This window comes from Bidens hawaiensis, unplaced genomic scaffold, assembly GCF_021521415.1.
Source record: "Bidens hawaiensis isolate Kalapana, Puna unplaced genomic scaffold, B.hawaiensis_p1.1 tig00028227_1, whole genome shotgun sequence".
Lineage (NCBI taxonomy): Eukaryota > Viridiplantae > Streptophyta > Magnoliopsida > Asterales > Asteraceae > Bidens > Bidens hawaiensis.
In genome coordinates this window covers 186576-203516 of record NW_027494586.1, presented here as the reverse complement: position 1 = coordinate 203516, position 16941 = coordinate 186576, and the positions used below count along the sequence as shown (strand labels likewise).

The following is a 16941-nucleotide window of genomic DNA, read 5'->3' as shown; positions in this document are numbered from 1 at the left end:
ACTAGGCGAAGTTGTCAATAACTTCGCTTGTCCACAAGTTCGCTTATATCAGGCGAACTTGTGAGACAACCTATCTAAACCAAAACAAACTAACACGATTACAGACACAAACATAACACTAGATACTGAACTACTGACATCATGTACCAACACCCATACCCATGAATTCGGGTCAAATGCATGAGAAGCCTCCATTTAAAAATCAAGCAAATCTGGTGACTCCAAAAAAATGGGGAGCGACCGCATCGCGACACATAGGATTTTTATGTTTTCGTTTTTATATATTATAGATGTTAGACTTATTTATTAATTTATAATCTATTTTTAATTACTAGCAAATTTTCTTTTGTAATAGTCTCAACCGAAATAGCAGATCCAATTCACTACACATTTCTTTGTACTAGTTTGAGGAAAATGAGCATATCAAGTTCTCTGTGTGCTTTAATTATATTAAGAACTTATGGACATTGGACAACGATTACTTTTAGCATTTTCTATATGTTTCATTTTTTATTCTAGATAACTTGTACTAAAGCACAATGAACCAAAATCATGAAGTTGAACCGAAACCAAAACGTTAGTAACGGTTCGGTTTTGAACTTAAACGGTTCATTTCAGTTTCCAGTAATAAAAAAACCTATAGTAAAGGATTGACCTAAAAACCGGCCAAACTGGACCGTAAACACCCCTAATCATATACCTAAAATATAAAAGTTTAGTAAGGGGTGAAAGAAGAAAGATTGTAAAAGTTGAGGGGGTCGTAGGTGCGTAATAGTTTTGATTTAAAATGACGCCTTTCCAATAATTTGACCGTTACCATTCTTTCTCTTTGTTTAAACTTGTTCATTCAAACGAATTCACATTCTTCGTTTGCTTGCGTTCATTCTCTCTCTCTAGAGTCCTCCTTCGATGGCAATCGCAATGGAAACAACGCAGGTATATTAATGGTTGTTTTTTGCTGGATTTGTGTTAGGGTTTACTTTTATATTAATTCCGTCTGAATCATGTATTATACGTTTCTAGGGTTTGCCTTTCTAATTAATTATGCACCATTGCTTGCTTCTCTCTTTAAATACTCTCTCTCTCTCTCTGTTTTTACTTTTTAGATAGATATGATATGTGTTTCATTTCAACTGCAAATTAAGTATATATTCAAAGTATTATTGTGGATTCATTTGATTAAATGTGTTGTATTTGTGCAGGCGGCTTCTAAAGAGGCAGCAGCAGAAAAGAAGAGATGGACACTTAATGACTTTGACATTGGGAAGCCACTTGGAAGGGGCAAATTTGGTCATGTTTATATTGCTAAGGAAAAGAAGGTTAGTATATTTTATTTTATATATATAACTTTTAACTAGTCTTTACAGCTAATAATGTCACTTTTATCATATGTTATGTTAAAGTTTAGTTTGTTTAGGTTCTTGCTTGTTTTTTGTTCCTGTAATTACAAATATATACTACTACTAGTATGTTCAAATAGTTTTTAAATATTTTGTAGCAAGCAAATCTTTTGATTTTCTTTTGTGTTTTATTGATTTTTGTACATTTTAATAATAGTTTTAGGAAATGTATATTGCAATCACTCATCTTAACATCCACAGCGTTTGTTTTTTTATGGAAGAATTTAGGGTTGTAAACGAACCGAACGAACATGAACAAGGCCTTGTTCGTGTTCGTTCATTAAGGAAATATGTGTTCACGAACACTTACCGAACGAGATTTTATGTTCGTGTTCGTTCATCAAGAAAATGAATGTGTTCACGAACGGTTCACGAACACAAGCGGACACAAATTAAATTAAAAGAGCCTAGAGATTGAGACCGACGTATTCTTTAATGTGAATAATGAAAGCCTTTAAACGAATCAAACAAACACACACAAGGGCATTTTCGTGTTCGCTCATTTAACTTTAAACAAATACGAACACTTAATCGAAAAAATATTTATGTTCCTTTTCCTTTATTTAAAAAAAGAACATTTGTGTACGTTATATTTGTTTTTTAATCATCTAAGGGAACATAACTGAATAAAGATAAACGAACATAAATGAACATAGATGAACAAATGTAAGTGAACACAACAAACATAAACGAACATAAATGAAAACACTTAAATGAACACAAATTAAAATATATATATAAAGCCTTTAATTAGATGACTCATCCAGATAATAATTAAATCATTTTCTATTAATACATAAACGAACATAAATAAACAGACATAAACGAACATAAATAAACAAACATAAACGAACGTTCATGAACATAAATGAACGAACAGAACATGTGTTCATGTTCGTTCGTTTAATTAAACGAACACAAACTTTTGTTCGTGATCGTTCGTTTAATAAATAAACGAACATAAACGAAATTCCCGCCGAACGGTTCACGAACAGTTCATCGAACGTTCGGTTCGTTTACAGGCCTAGAAGATTGTGTATTTATAAGAGATAATATGTAACATTTCTACCTAAAAGATTGGTGATGAGTTTTATATCATGTTAAACATGGTTTGTTTAGAGTCTAGATCTTTTGTATCATCTATTTTCGATCACTAGGTCTGCGTAATTGGTTATAAATGGTGCATTATATATGCATACAATTCCACTATCACTCCTTTTATACCTCGGCTAAACCACAACAGTTTGCGAATAATATTTGTGTTTTTCTGAAACAGAGCAACCATATTGTAGCACTAAAGGTGCTCTTCAAAAGCCAGCTCAAACAATCTCAAGTGGAGCACCAACTTCGCCGGGAAGTGGAAATACAATGCCATCTTAGACACCCAAATATCCTTTGACTCTATGGTTACTTCTATGATCAGGTATATATTCTTTCTACTATTTCATTGTTTATTATATCAACTGCAAATATACTTTTTAAAACATAAAACAATTTAAGCAGAATAGAGTCTACCTGATTCTGGAATATGCTGCCAAAGGAGAACTCTACAAAGAGCTTCAAAGGTGCAAACACTTCAGTGAGCGACGTGTTGCTACCGTAAGCGTTTCATATTCTTAATATTTTTTAATTTATACAATTTGAGATGTTCTCGACTAATATTGATCTATTTTGCGGATAGTATGTTGCTTCATTAGCGCGTGCTCTTATTTATTGTCATGGGAAGCATGTTATTCATAGAGATATAAAACCAGAGAATCTGTTAATTGGTTCACAGGTAACCTTATTTATTTTGTGTTTGGTTAATAACGTGGCATAAACATGATGTGTACCTTTGAAGCTCTTTGTAGAGTTCTCTGGTTTTTAATTTATACAATTTGAGATGTTCTCGACTAATATTGATCTATTTTGCGGATAGTATGTTGCTTCATTAGCGCGTGCTCTTATTTATTGTCATGGGAAGCATGTTATTCATAGAGATATAAAACCAGAGAATCTGTTAATTGGTTCACAGGTAACCTTATTTATTTTGTGTTTGGTTAATAACGTGGCATAAACATGATGTGTACTTGTTATCTCTTTCAGGGTGATCTAAAGATTGCTGATTTTGGTTGGTCTGTGCACACGTTTAGTCGAAGGCAGACCATGTGTGGTACACTTGATTATCTCCCACCTGAAATGGGTAAATTTAACTTCAATGAAATAACTTATTACTCAAAACTCTTTCTTTAAGGATTTTTTGTATATATATATTCTAATTTACTAAATGAATCACAGTGGAGAGTGCTGAGCATGGTGCAAGTGTAGATATATGGAGTCTTGGTATTCTGTGCTATGAGTTTCTCTATGGTATTCCTCCGTTTGAAGCAAAAGAACACTCCGACACATATAGAAGGTAAAGCTATTGGTTTAAGACCCGTTGAACATAATCAGAATGAGTAAATATTCAAATTCCTGAACACTTTCGATACAACTGTGCAGGATTTTGCTAGTAGATTTGAAGTTCCCTTCAAAACCGGTAGTCTCCTCAGCTGCCAAGGATCTAATCAGTCAGGTTTGTCACATTCACACTATCGCGCCTGGTTAAATTTTGATTTTTTGTATAATAATATTTACAAGTTTTTATTAAAAAACGCAGATGCTTGTTAGAGAAACTTCAAAGAGATTGTCTTTACACAAGCTTCTTGAGCATCCATGGATAATTCAGAATGCTGATCCATCAGGAGTCTACAGGGGTTAACCGTTAATCATCACCATGTTCATTATTATTCATTTTCCTTTACCAATGAACATGATTTCCCAGAAGTGAACGCGAGTGCAAATGATATGTTTTCTTAACAAGAATCGTTTGTCGTGTCTCTTTTTACCATAACAAGAATATGTTGAAGTCAATAGTATATGTTTCATTACTGGGAGAATCAGGAAACCACGCGCAAGTAAACGTAGAATAAGATAAGAACGTTGGTCGTCTGGTCCAGAAATGTTTTCTGGCGGTCCGAAGGACATTATCTTCAAATGATTCTTTGTTGTTATACTAGACAATAAAAATGAAACAGTGAGAGTTGTATACGAAAATGTAAATACAGCTAAAAGTATAACAAGTTAATAACCAAGTTGACAACTAAGATAGCAAAGTTAACGTCTGAATTACTTTAAACCACATATTCGACTATGCCATCACCACTCTGGTAGGATGGATCGGGAGGTTTTCCCAAATGGTTTCCATCTTGTGGAGACCAGGGGTTCGAGTCTTGAAAGAGGAAAATTTGTCAAAAGTACATTCCAAAGAAAATGGTTTACATCATGTTGACTCTTTATATGATTCCAATGTAATCATATAAAGAGTATAACTTTGGTTTAAACCAATTGATATAAGTATAACTTTGAAAGTCTAATTTATTTAATAATCTTTTTTGAACGATCAATCAAAACTATATTACTGGGAAAAGGCCATCCCTTCAGACGACCAAAGTGCAACATTTTTAAGCCCCTAACACCCCCCCCCCCCCCCCACCCCCCCCAATCCATATAACACATTTATGACACTTCTAAATTAAGCACATGCCACATTGCCATCTCTCCCAATTAACAGTTGACCACTTTGATCTATGAAGAACACCATTTCATTCCTAGCTTTCCAAATACACCACATTGTCGTGAGGCAAACCGCGTGAAAAACAACGTTTGGACAGCCGATAATACTGTAAGTGCAACATTTTTAAGCCCCTAACCCCCCCCCCCCATCCATATGACACATTTATGACACTTCTAAATTAAGCACATGCCACATTGCCACCTCTCCCAATTAACAGTTGACCACTTTGATCTATGACGAACACCATTTCATTCCTAGCTTTCCAAATACACCACATTGACGTGAGGCAACCGTGTGAAAAACAGCGTTTGGACAGCCGATAATACTTCCAAAATATCCAAGTCGGGAACACGAAGACAGCCGGTACTATGCCGTGCCAAACTGCTTGGGTAAAGCTGCATGACAGCAATATGAGTTAAGCTGTTTCCTCCGAATCACCGCGAAATAGGCACCATGTTGACTCTACTCAATGTTATCTTTAGCTAACCCAATTTCCGCTCTCCAAGCAAAGATTCCAACCTTTTTCGGCACGAGGTTAGTCCACTCAAAACAATAATTAACATATTATGTGCTTTAAATCTTTAATTACTTCAGTTAATTTTATTTTAGCTTATAAAAATCTGGTGTAGGCCTTTAATTTACAATTTCGGCAACTTTTAAAAAAAATGAAACTACTAATAATAGTTACTTGATCAACAATCAATCATGTGATTAGTGATGAATATAAATTATTAATAAAGACACTTTCGTAATCAATAATCAAATTAGATATTAACCAAGAATATAGACGCTGATGCACATGTGTAATGTAATGTTTTAGGACCAATATTAGAGTAAACATCAAACTTTAAAAATTCTTCTCATTCCACCGTACAATGAAAGCCAAGGGTAGCTCTGAAATGATATAAGATAGTAAAAAATATATTAATTTATTTTATTAAATAGAGTTACAATATATAGAGATAAAACAGGCTCGTAGGCTTGATGCATAACGGAAGCGGTAAAACAAGCAAAGAATGAATTTTCAAGAAGAAATGGTACTGAAGAAATTTCTAAATTACTAAAACATGACAATAGGTATACGGACTTCAAATTATGGTAGGTATTGCAAAATTTGAAATTACAAACGATAATAGGAAACGACAAAAAAAATGGTAAATGACAACTATATAACGCGTCAGCTTATTTTTGGAAGATTTTGAATGCTACGAATCTTGCACGAAAATTGTCTTCTTAAGTGAAATCAGAAGCCTAAATGATGAATTTTGGGTTGACAGCTTGGCCAAACCGCCTACGGCGTTTGCCGCAAGGTCCAGCTCATCAAAAACCTTTCCATTGACTGTTAATGGATCCCGTAATTTCACATGTAGCCCAAGTTACACTCGTTTTAAGTTTGGGCTCTTTCGGCCCTGTTTGCCCCTATCAAGTTGATCCATATAAGAGCGCACCAACTCTTAGATAAGTTCCTCATCAAAGCTCGACACTAAAAGTCTAAATCCTTAAATGCTATATCTCGATAAATACACAAACAAAACTATTTGGAAAAGTGTAATATATGAATTCTACATAGATTTTGCTGCCTATAGTAGTTTGTTAGATACCAGTAAACATATTTTTTTTATCAAACAATTTATTTTTATATAGAAACATAGATATTACATCAACATAGCAGGTAGACGGGCAACAAGCTGCGCCGCCACCCCTTTCTGAATTGCAAACCCTAACCTGCTAAAGACATACACCTGCCCCTTTGGAGTCGACACATTACTATGCACAACCCGTTGGACCCTGGTTAGGAAACAGATAGCTTCCGGTGCCAAGGAACCAAAGGTATCAAAAGCCAGAGGGACAAAAACATGTTGGTTCTCTTCGCAGGCTTTAACATGTTTCTCCACCTTCTTCGTTTCAGCCCTTTTCATTGTTTGCCCAGCTACAAACCCATTATCCCTCAAACCAGCTAAATGAGGTACTCCTGTGAGGTCAACACAAGCGTGTTTTCCCCCGGCCCAACCAAAGACGAGCAAATCTGCCGGTCGTAGAGTGGATCTCCCTTCCGTGGGGTCTGTAAGGAAGTTTACGGGAGCTTCCTTTTTAGCTGATATCCCAGCTCGCCTTAAGATGTCCCAAAGAACGTCCTGCACCCAATCATGTCGGTATTTGAACCCAGGCATCTCCTTGCAATGAACCGCATGCTCTCCAAATTTATCCAGGCAAGCCTTACGGCAGATCGGACATGTTTCGTCTTCTGGGTACATTGGGACCATCAAACGATACTTAAGAATGACCCTATACTCGACTGTAGACATGCTTTGGCCTAAGCCATCAATCGGGATAACGGTCAGAAAATCTTGGGCATGAAGACCTTGTAAGCATTCAATAACCGCCTTCTGTCGGGGGACAATCCAAAAACTTCTCCCAAGCTCTGAGCGACTGTAAACATATATGTTTATAATTTATTTATTTTTAAAAAAGGCCCCTTAAACTATTAATTTGAGAGCCTTTGAAATATAAGAAATGAAGTTAGTGGTTCAAAATGAAAGAAATGGATCTAGATCTAGGATCTGATGCATGGGTGCATCCCTAGAGCCTTTATGTATGTATGTGCATAGATGGCCGACCCAATCGCACACACACTGACCCATGCACGTACCTTCATTTAATTTGGATATATATGCATAACAATATAACATAGTAGCTTTTGAACCTGTGTATTACACAGATTTGTCAAATAATAAAAATAAAAAGATTCATTATTTGAAAGAAATGAACAAAATTAAAGGTAAAAATAAAATATATATCCAAAATTAAATTGATAAAATAAAACTATACAGACTTAATATGTTAAATTAGAGCCGACCCATGCACGTACCTTCATTTAATTTGGATATATATGCATAACAATATAACATAGTAGCTTTTGAACCCGTGTATTACACAGATTTGTCAAATAATAAAAATAAAAAGATTCATTATTTGAAAGAAATGAACAAAATTAAAGGTAAAAATAAAATATATAACAATAAGAAGTTTAGAATCTCTAATTTAACATATTAAGCCTGTATAGTTTTATTCTATCAATTTGCCACATTACCGATGAGGCTTAACCCAATATATTAATTCCAAACCCGTCATTTTTTTAAATTTAATGAAATTTTATTAAACGGGCAATATGCAAGGAGCTAATTAAAGCCTCTAAACTTACAAGTGACCTAAACCAATAACTCATAACAATATAGAATCACCAAACTAATTATTTACTCCTAAATAAGTGAAAACTATCACTTTTAAAAAATTAGTGATACTAATACCAAAGTGATGCAAACGATTAATTTATAAATAAATAAAAGTTATATACATTTTAACAAATGTTTATATACAACCTAATTAAATGAAAGATGTTTCTTGAACATTACAAATGAGTACTTATTTATAGGTTATTGGTCTCCATGTGGACATCACATCCTGATGGTAAAGGTGTATTCCTTTAACCTATAGGTGGAGAGTTCGAATCATACAACATGCAGATTTGGTGGTATTTAGTGGTAACTAATAGAATTAGAGTAGAAAAAGAATTGTATGTTACTTATAAAGTAGCGGGAGGAAATTGTTCAAAGTAAATGTTAGCAAAATACTTAAATGAATTAAACACAAATGTATGTGAACTACTTGTGTTATTTAGTCAAATTAACTGATGACATTAAATGAAAACAAAATTACTAAAAGGATTTTTTTAGAGTTACAAGATTCGAATTGTAATAATAACTAAACCACAGATGATAATAGGTTTTTCGATAAAGAAAAGCAAAATTTTACAGGTCAAAACTCGGGCTTATATGCTAGAAAGGTTAGTCCGAGAAATAAGATATTTATAGAAGTAAAATGGTAGTTTTGTTGGAGCAAATACGTGATCGTCACACATGCACGTTGACGACTTTCTCGGTTAAGGTATCTTTGCTTGGCGATTAAATTCCAAAGGGTAAAAACCAAGCACGTGCCAAGTGTTCACATTGCCTTTACTTGCCCCATGCCTAAACTTTCGATGGTTAAACACAAAGGCAACTATTCCTATTTCTACTTTTTTTTAACGGCTAATTTGGATTATTCTGGCCCACCCGTGTATAGGACCTTGTTGTTTTAGGCTGGCACGTCACATAATGTAAGCTCTTACCCGGGCCGGCCCATAGGGGTGGCGGGGTGATCGACGGCCACATGCCCGGCATCTCGTTAGGCCCGAATTTTTTTTTTTTAAAAATTATATTTATTTTTATTAAAAACAATATGTATATTTAATGTTTAAACCCAATTACATGACCATTAGCTTGGTCTATTGACAAAAGGGTATTTCCCTCAACCAAAAGGTTATGGGTTCTTGTCTCATTTGATACATGTTTAATCCTATTTTTATACAAAAAAAATTTACACACCCCAAATTATAACCAAGTAAATTCATATAAAAATTTAATTGTTTAAACCAACAAAATACTCCTTTTTAATTAAGGCCCAAAAAAATTTCGCCTTCGGCCCAAAACTTTTTCTGCTTTCTCGGAGCCGGGCCTGGCTCTTTCGTCAGTTTGCCCCTACAGTCGCGACAGGAGAAAACTCTATTGCCCAACTTGGAATCCATGTTCGGATTAATATAATTAAGAGATAATTAAGTACTTCTTGTATCCCTGTGATGAACGCACGAATGCATGTTGTAAACTTGGTTTGAAAAATATTCAACTTAAATGAGGCTTTATAGTGGGGGCTTAAAACCCAAGTTTGCTTATAATGGCCCTTGTGGCGGCCATGCTTGACTAATATATGACTTTTTAATCTATATATTTCTCGTGTATATAGCACATGATTCATAACAAGAGCTCTAAGAGACTAGGTGAATCTTGTATCTGCCGTTGATAACTAATTTATAAGAGAGAGTTGAGTTTTTATTTTTGTTTATGTCGCACTATGCTATGCTAAGGATGGTTGTAAGTTTTTGCATGAAATATAAAGTAAAACCAAGGGAAATGCCCATAATTACAATTTCCACTCTTGTTAGATGAAGGTACTACCTTTCTTTTTGTCTTATGTGGTGGTGGAGAGTTAATGGAACACATGCATGTTGATGGTAATTTGCGTATCACTTGGAATGTCCAAATCAATAAAAGGCATCATACTTGAGAATAACAAAACTAAAATATGATCATATGGAAGTACATATATAGCAAATTCTTACTCGGTTTTTTAAGAGCATTCCCAATCCTTTTGTCAAACCCTCTTCCATCTTTGGAATATATATCCAGAAAAGTTGTTACACTAACTTTTCATATATGAAAAACTACTATCCATCCTCGATTAAATTTATATGAGTGTGTATATAAGAACGAGAAAAATAATAAAATAAATGCTTATGAGTAAGATAAAGTTAGAAATAGAGAATGAGAGACGGGTGGTTTTTTAAAATGAAAAGATTGAAAAATATGATTTGTAATTAAAATTATATGATAGAATACGATGTATATATGTGCCGGATGTGAATGCTCTCATGCATATCTGTCACCAGAGGATATAAACCTGTAAATATAAAAGTGATGGTTTGATATGTTTTTTACAGGCAAATTATTTATACTTCTCGAACCAAAACTTTGTGTTTTTATTTTAATTTGATACGAGATGTGAGAAAAAGTGAAGCCCAAGGATACAAATCAAAACCGGGTAAAACAAATATAGACAAAAAAAATACAACCATTTGAACAATACTGGTCTTGTAATAATATTATTTATTTTATGAAACTATTTGTATATTATATATGTTAATTTTTTTTAAAGAATAGATAGTCGGTGGGTCATGCTGTCCCGACCTGATTTAAGGTCGACATGAACAGCCCATAGAGAGTTTTTGTAGTTTTGTGATGGCGTATGATATGTTATGTACTACTTAGCGCGTAACTTATGATGGACGATGGTACAAAGAAAGAATGCGTAGGAATGTTTAATACACCTTAATTAGTCTTAGTCAAACTGTTTTGCAGTATCACATGCCCTCAACAATTTTAGGAAAACAAAAAATTAATTAATTTATACATGTAAAAAGTTCACCCGAGTTTTCGTCCCGCCGTATGTTACGTCATAGATTTATGCTAATTGTGGTGGCACAATAACTGTCAAGTGGCAGTCGGTGGTATGGTTTCCCGAGGAACGCCCAAGCCAAACTCTGAAGCTAGCTTGCGCTCGGTTAAGACAACGTAATCTGGTCAGAGTGGGGTATTGGGGCTCTCCAAATTTGAAGAGTGCGGTAGTCTAAATACAAGAAAGTTACCGTTTTAAAAAAAATTATTTTATTTATTATCGGTTCACATTTTTAAAATAAATATTCATTGTTTATTAAATACAAAGGTGTATCTTATGTAATTAAAAATTATTAAACTAAATTGTCATGTATTGTTTAACTAGCTTTTGAACCCGTGTATTACACGGGATTTGTCAAATAATAAAAATAAAAAGATTCATTATTTGAATGAAATGAACAAAATTAAAGGTAAAAATAAAATATATAGTACAAACAATAAGAAGTCTAGAATCTCAATTTTACAAAATCGATTTTATATATATTTGCATAAATTGTTTTGACCAATTACCCGTGGATAACTATGATGAATGAGATGAAAGATTAGAAAATTAGAATGAAAATTATAACTCATTTCTCAAAATTGTTTTGTCCCATGACCTATGGATTGTTAGAATAAATAAGATGAGAAATTAGATAAAAATGAAATTATAACCCATTTGCCAAAATTATCTTGACCCATGACCCATGGATTGTTAGGTAGAATTAAATGAGAGATTAGAAAATTGGAAAGGAAATTATAACCCATTTGTTAATATGGTTTTGCTCCATAACCCATGGATAAGTCAAATGAATGAGAAGGGAGATTAGGCCAAAAATGAATGTGGAATTGCCACATCATCTTCATTATTTCCTTTTATTAGTATAGTTAGATTTGGTATTGGTATTGGATACTAAACGAACTTGAACTTGACATCCAAAACAATTAGATATGTATTAGATTGATTTTAATTTTTCCTGATAGGTATAATATTGTGTGAAATCCGACCCGATTAGTTGAATCATACATACGTGTATCAACCATACTCATAAACATATTTCCTTTTTGTTATTAGTAATAACTTAATGAAATCTGAAATGGTATATATAGTTTGTATAAAATTTGTATTTGAGTGTTGAGACTCCTAAAAGTTAAACTTTTTACAAACTAAATATATATCCCACGAGCATTGAATGATCGGATAGCTGAAGTAAACAAGACACAGAATAATTATTAACAACTTTTTTCTTAATAACAATGATTTGTTATATATCTTGAAAACCAGAACGTATTTCTTGGATGCGCCTATATATATTGAATCCATACAAATTAACCACGTAAAACTTAAGACTTGTGACACCCAAAACGTAAAGTTGATCCCGAAACCAAAATATATATTAAAAAACGTAACTATTTTATTTCTTGAAGGTTCTAAGAAAATCCAACTGGCCACAAATGAATATTTAAACAAATTCCACGTGACCAATACCTGTAATTGTGTAAACCAACGTAGAAGACCACATCTTGTAGCCTATATAAATACCTTACAATCACCCATGCACTTTCATCACATTATATTATTATTATTATTATTATTATTATTATTATTATTATTATTATTATTATCATCTAGGAGATGAAGATGAAGTCTATGCTTCTCTCCTTTGTAGTCATTGCGGCGATTTGCGGCGTCGAGGTGGTGGCAACTGGATTATTGCCACCAGAGTCGTTAAAGTTGATCCGCCATTACTACAAGGTTCATAATACATGTGGTAATGTTGAACCTTTTGTTCGGCAACAAATGAAGGTTTTAACTAAGGACAAGACCATAGCCCCTAAGCTCGTTAAACTGTTGTATGCTGATTGCATGGTTAATGTACGTTGTTTTGTTACTTTTCCTTTACTACACACTTAATAATAACTACATATCTTTATATTGTATTTTTTTTCCCGGTAAAGAAAAAAAAATATGATTTATATTAAATGTGTGAAATGTACTATAGGGGTGTGATGCGTCGATTTTGTTGGATGGCGACAACACGGAGAAAATATCGCCTAAGAGCCGAAACCTAGCAGGATTTGCGGCGATAGACATAGTGAAAAAGGTTATTGAAGCAAGGTGTCCCGGAGCAGTATCATGTGCTGATATTCTTAATATTGCTGTTAGAGATGCTATTTTCTTTGTAAGACTTTATAACTATATATAATTTGTTCTTATGGTTGTGATGTTTTATAATGATTTAAATTATCATGATACATGTTTTCGGATTGAATTTGGCAGTCGGGTGGACCATCATACCCGGTTTTCTTGGGAAGAAGGGACGGATTGAAATCAGATGCGACATGGATTGACCTACCCTCGCCCTCGTTTTCGTGGAAATCGACGCTGGCATACTTTACAAAGAAAGGTTTAAATTTGCAAGACATGGTTACACTGCTAGGTATGTTGCAATTCCAGCATTTGCACTTAAAGCCAATACTTTTAAAGTCTCCTACGTATATTAACAACATATTTCTCAAAATGAGTTACTTTTAAGACTTGATGAAACCGAATTTTGTGCCTTACATGCGGATCATATATTTTGTCTTGTAGCAGTTAAAGTTGTTTAACATAGTGACTTCAACTGCTACAAGTCTAGAACACTGGTCCCACGCGATTCCATAGCGACCAACGTGAGTTGAAGAAAAATAGACCAATATTTCTTAGAGGGTTTTAATAATAACCATTTTTGAAAAACAAATTAGTTTTAGCAACTCTTATGATATTATTTCTAATTCAAAAGAACTAAAAATGTACTGTTGGTGAATACTATTTTTTATGTATCCGAAAACGAGATCTTTTAAATAGTAGGTTGATTACAATAAAAAAAATAGTAATCAAGCTAGCAAACTAATGATAACGGCAAATCATTAATAACTAATTAAGTTAATATTTATATCGTTTTTGGATGGTTTTAGGAGGGCATATGATGGGTAGAACTCGTTGCAGCAACATCCTAGACCGACTATACAACTTCAATAACACAGGCAAACCAGACCCGACCATGGAACCAACGACACTAAGTTACTTGCAAAAGCAATGCCCCAAGAAGGTGAAGTTGGGTCAGGCCAACCCGCTTATAAACTTGAACCCGGATAACCCGACACACAACTTTACCAACTCTTACTACAAAAGACTGTTGGCAAATAAATCTGTTCTAGGGGTTGACCAACAACTGCTAAACAGCAATGACACCGACACACATGATTTAATCGATGAGTATGCTATTGGTCTTGAAGACTTTAGGCTGGGATTCGCTTACTCGATGAGCAAGATGGGAGGACTCAAGGTTCTTACTGGAACCAATGGGGAAATAAGAAGGGATTGTCGCTATGTTAACAAGTAGATCAGACTGCTTATTTCATGTTAAGTTGACAACGATGCGTACACTCGCTACATATATACAAATATTTATGTGTGTGAGATAAAAGTGAGATCTTAGTTATAAGATCATTTTGTATCATTCATAAGTTAATGGATTAAGTTTTCATTAAATCATGTAATTCATGTTTACCATTTTGATATGATAATGTCTAAGTATGTATATTCAAATTGTTTTGTGAAGGGATTGTTGGGTCAATTGTTGTTTGGCCCAAGTGTAAGGCTCAACCCAAGAATTAGGTTTTATTATATTTAATAATGTCTTGGTTAACAAGTTAGGTTAGTCTATATAAAACGAGTTATGGTTAGACATTAGAGACGGTGGTGTGAGGTGTAACCGAGTTAAGGGTTCATCTAGAGACACACACGAGATGTAACCGGGTTTGTGTTCATCTAGATGTAACCGAGTTAAGGTTCATCAAGAGTCAAATCGAGTTAGGGTTTGATAGAGTGTAATAAGTTTTTGAGTTATATTTTCCGATTAATATAAACGAGAGTTATTCGTTTAGTTCGTGTTTGATTTTCGATCCAGGACTTGAGGGATTAAAATAATTTGTGCTAAATCAAACAAATTTATAAATTTATAATGTATTAGTTTACATTATAAATTTATAAGTTTGTGCTAACATCTAGTCATTTTCTAAAATATAAATTTTAGAATCTAATAAAATGATTATTTAAAAGTAACAGCTGACTTCAAAATAAAAAAAGGAAAATGATTTTTTAAAAGAAACCAAGTATATTATACCACAAGTCCACAGCAACTACAGGTTTAACAAAAATTAATTTAATGACATGTAAAACTTTATTTATGTAGCTGCGTTAAGAAAAATGAATTGAGAACACTTCAAAGGTTGGCCCATATGATAGAAAAAATAACTGAGAACACTTTGAAGGCGTTCCATTTGAGAATTTAAAGATGTTATGTAGTTCAAGTGACAATAGATGACGTAAAAAGTATACAAATATTAAAGGAAACTTAAAGGTTAAGTTGCTGATACCTCAAGAAGTTTGTTGCTATTGGAATCATATTGAAATGACAGTGTGTCTCTGTTTCTTGAAGTTGGGAAGAGTAACGTGCTTTCATCTTTGTCCTCACTATGTTTTTTAGGCAAAGTTTCCAATAATAATAATATAGATACGCAAAGGGCTGATTCAACTTTTTTGAAGGTATAAAGCGAAATTATGAAATTCATTGTTATATACCCTTGATCTTTTGTTACACCCCACTTTCCGGGCGCAAAGAAAGTTGGATCTACATTCTACACATCACTTCCTGGTTTTAAAAAGTATGGCACTCCGATGCGTTTCGCTACAAAAATCGACGTTTTAAAGTGCGTGCGTCACATATGCAAGGTGTTCGTTGTTAAAGAATAATAAATTATTTCATAGATAAGATTTTAACCAGTTAACGTTAATATATTAAATGTAAGATATTCTCACAATCTCACGTTTTTGGTCGTAGTTGTTCAATCGATGGTCTAATTTGTTCAAATACCCAAACAACCAACTAAAGTCCTATAGATCACTAATGTTATTGAAAGCATATTCAAATCATCAAATGATATCCAAAAAAACTGATTAACTAGAACAGATTACCATTTAAACTTGTGGATGGAAAAGGCTGGTATAGGATGTCGGCTTGGGAGCTCATGGTACAATAGTGTTTCGATTTGAAGGAGATTCCACTTTCAACATGTAGTTTTCATCTAGATCAATTTTTAAGCTTGAAATCGATTTATCGTGTTACAAGATCATGACGAAACCAACATTATATACTCTAGTTCTAGTACTCATCCTAGGATGAAAACATTTGGGAATTCCTATTTCACTTATGGATGAAAGAAAGCTGTCGAGGACCTGTCTTTTAGTATTATTAATAATATTAATTAATTTCATTGTGTTTGATTTGGTTAGTGTATACTTTTTCAACGTGACAATTTCCCGTCCAAATGGAATTCAAGTTCTACTAACTCATGAAGGCCCTAATCAAGATCAACAACATACAAATCATGAAGTGATTGATGTTCATCATCATCATCATCATCATCATCATCGTACTCAGTATATCCCACCAATAGCAAAGCTATGGTAGGGTCTGAGGAGGGTAAGATGTAGACAGCCTTACCTCTACCCTATAAGGATAGAGAGGCTGCTTTCGGTGAGACCCCCGGCTCGATAGTAGTTTTGCATCAAGCCTTGGACATAAGGCACATAGCACTCAATCATCGGGACACCGGCTGATCGGTGCATGTACCCTTGTCTTTCGGCTATCAAAGCCACTACATGATGCCTGATTAACCGTCCGTCACTTTTAACGTTATTTTCACGAGATTAGTAAAATAACGTCAAAATTAGTGCAATTTCACTTTTGCCCACCCGAGGGTTCACACATATATACATCATATGTGCGCACCACAAGCAGGGCACATGAAGTGA

At 33.9% G+C, this 16941-nt stretch overlaps 1 protein-coding gene and 1 pseudogene across 2 annotated transcripts; both read left to right on the top strand.

Moving 5' to 3' along the window:
- Window positions 1-1112: 1112 nt before the first annotated feature.
- On the top strand, window positions 1113-4292 carry LOC143576491 (serine/threonine-protein kinase Aurora-2-like; annotated as a pseudogene). Its single transcript, XR_013142963.1, has 8 exons — window positions 1113-1319; window positions 2677-2823; window positions 2904-2999; window positions 3082-3177; window positions 3486-3582; window positions 3678-3795; window positions 3882-3954; window positions 4039-4292. The product of XR_013142963.1 is annotated as a serine/threonine-protein kinase Aurora-2-like (transcript).
- An 8425-nt stretch (window positions 4293-12717) lies between these two features.
- LOC143576496 (putative peroxidase 26) lies at window positions 12718-14638 on the top strand. Its single transcript, XM_077060572.1, has 4 exons — window positions 12718-12957; window positions 13085-13264; window positions 13363-13522; window positions 14040-14638. The coding sequence occupies exons 1-4, from the start codon at window positions 12718-12720 to the stop codon at window positions 14465-14467; spliced, it is 1008 nt and encodes a 335-aa protein (XP_076916687.1). The 3' UTR covers window positions 14468-14638.
- The last annotated feature ends 2303 nt before the right edge of the window (window positions 14639-16941 follow it).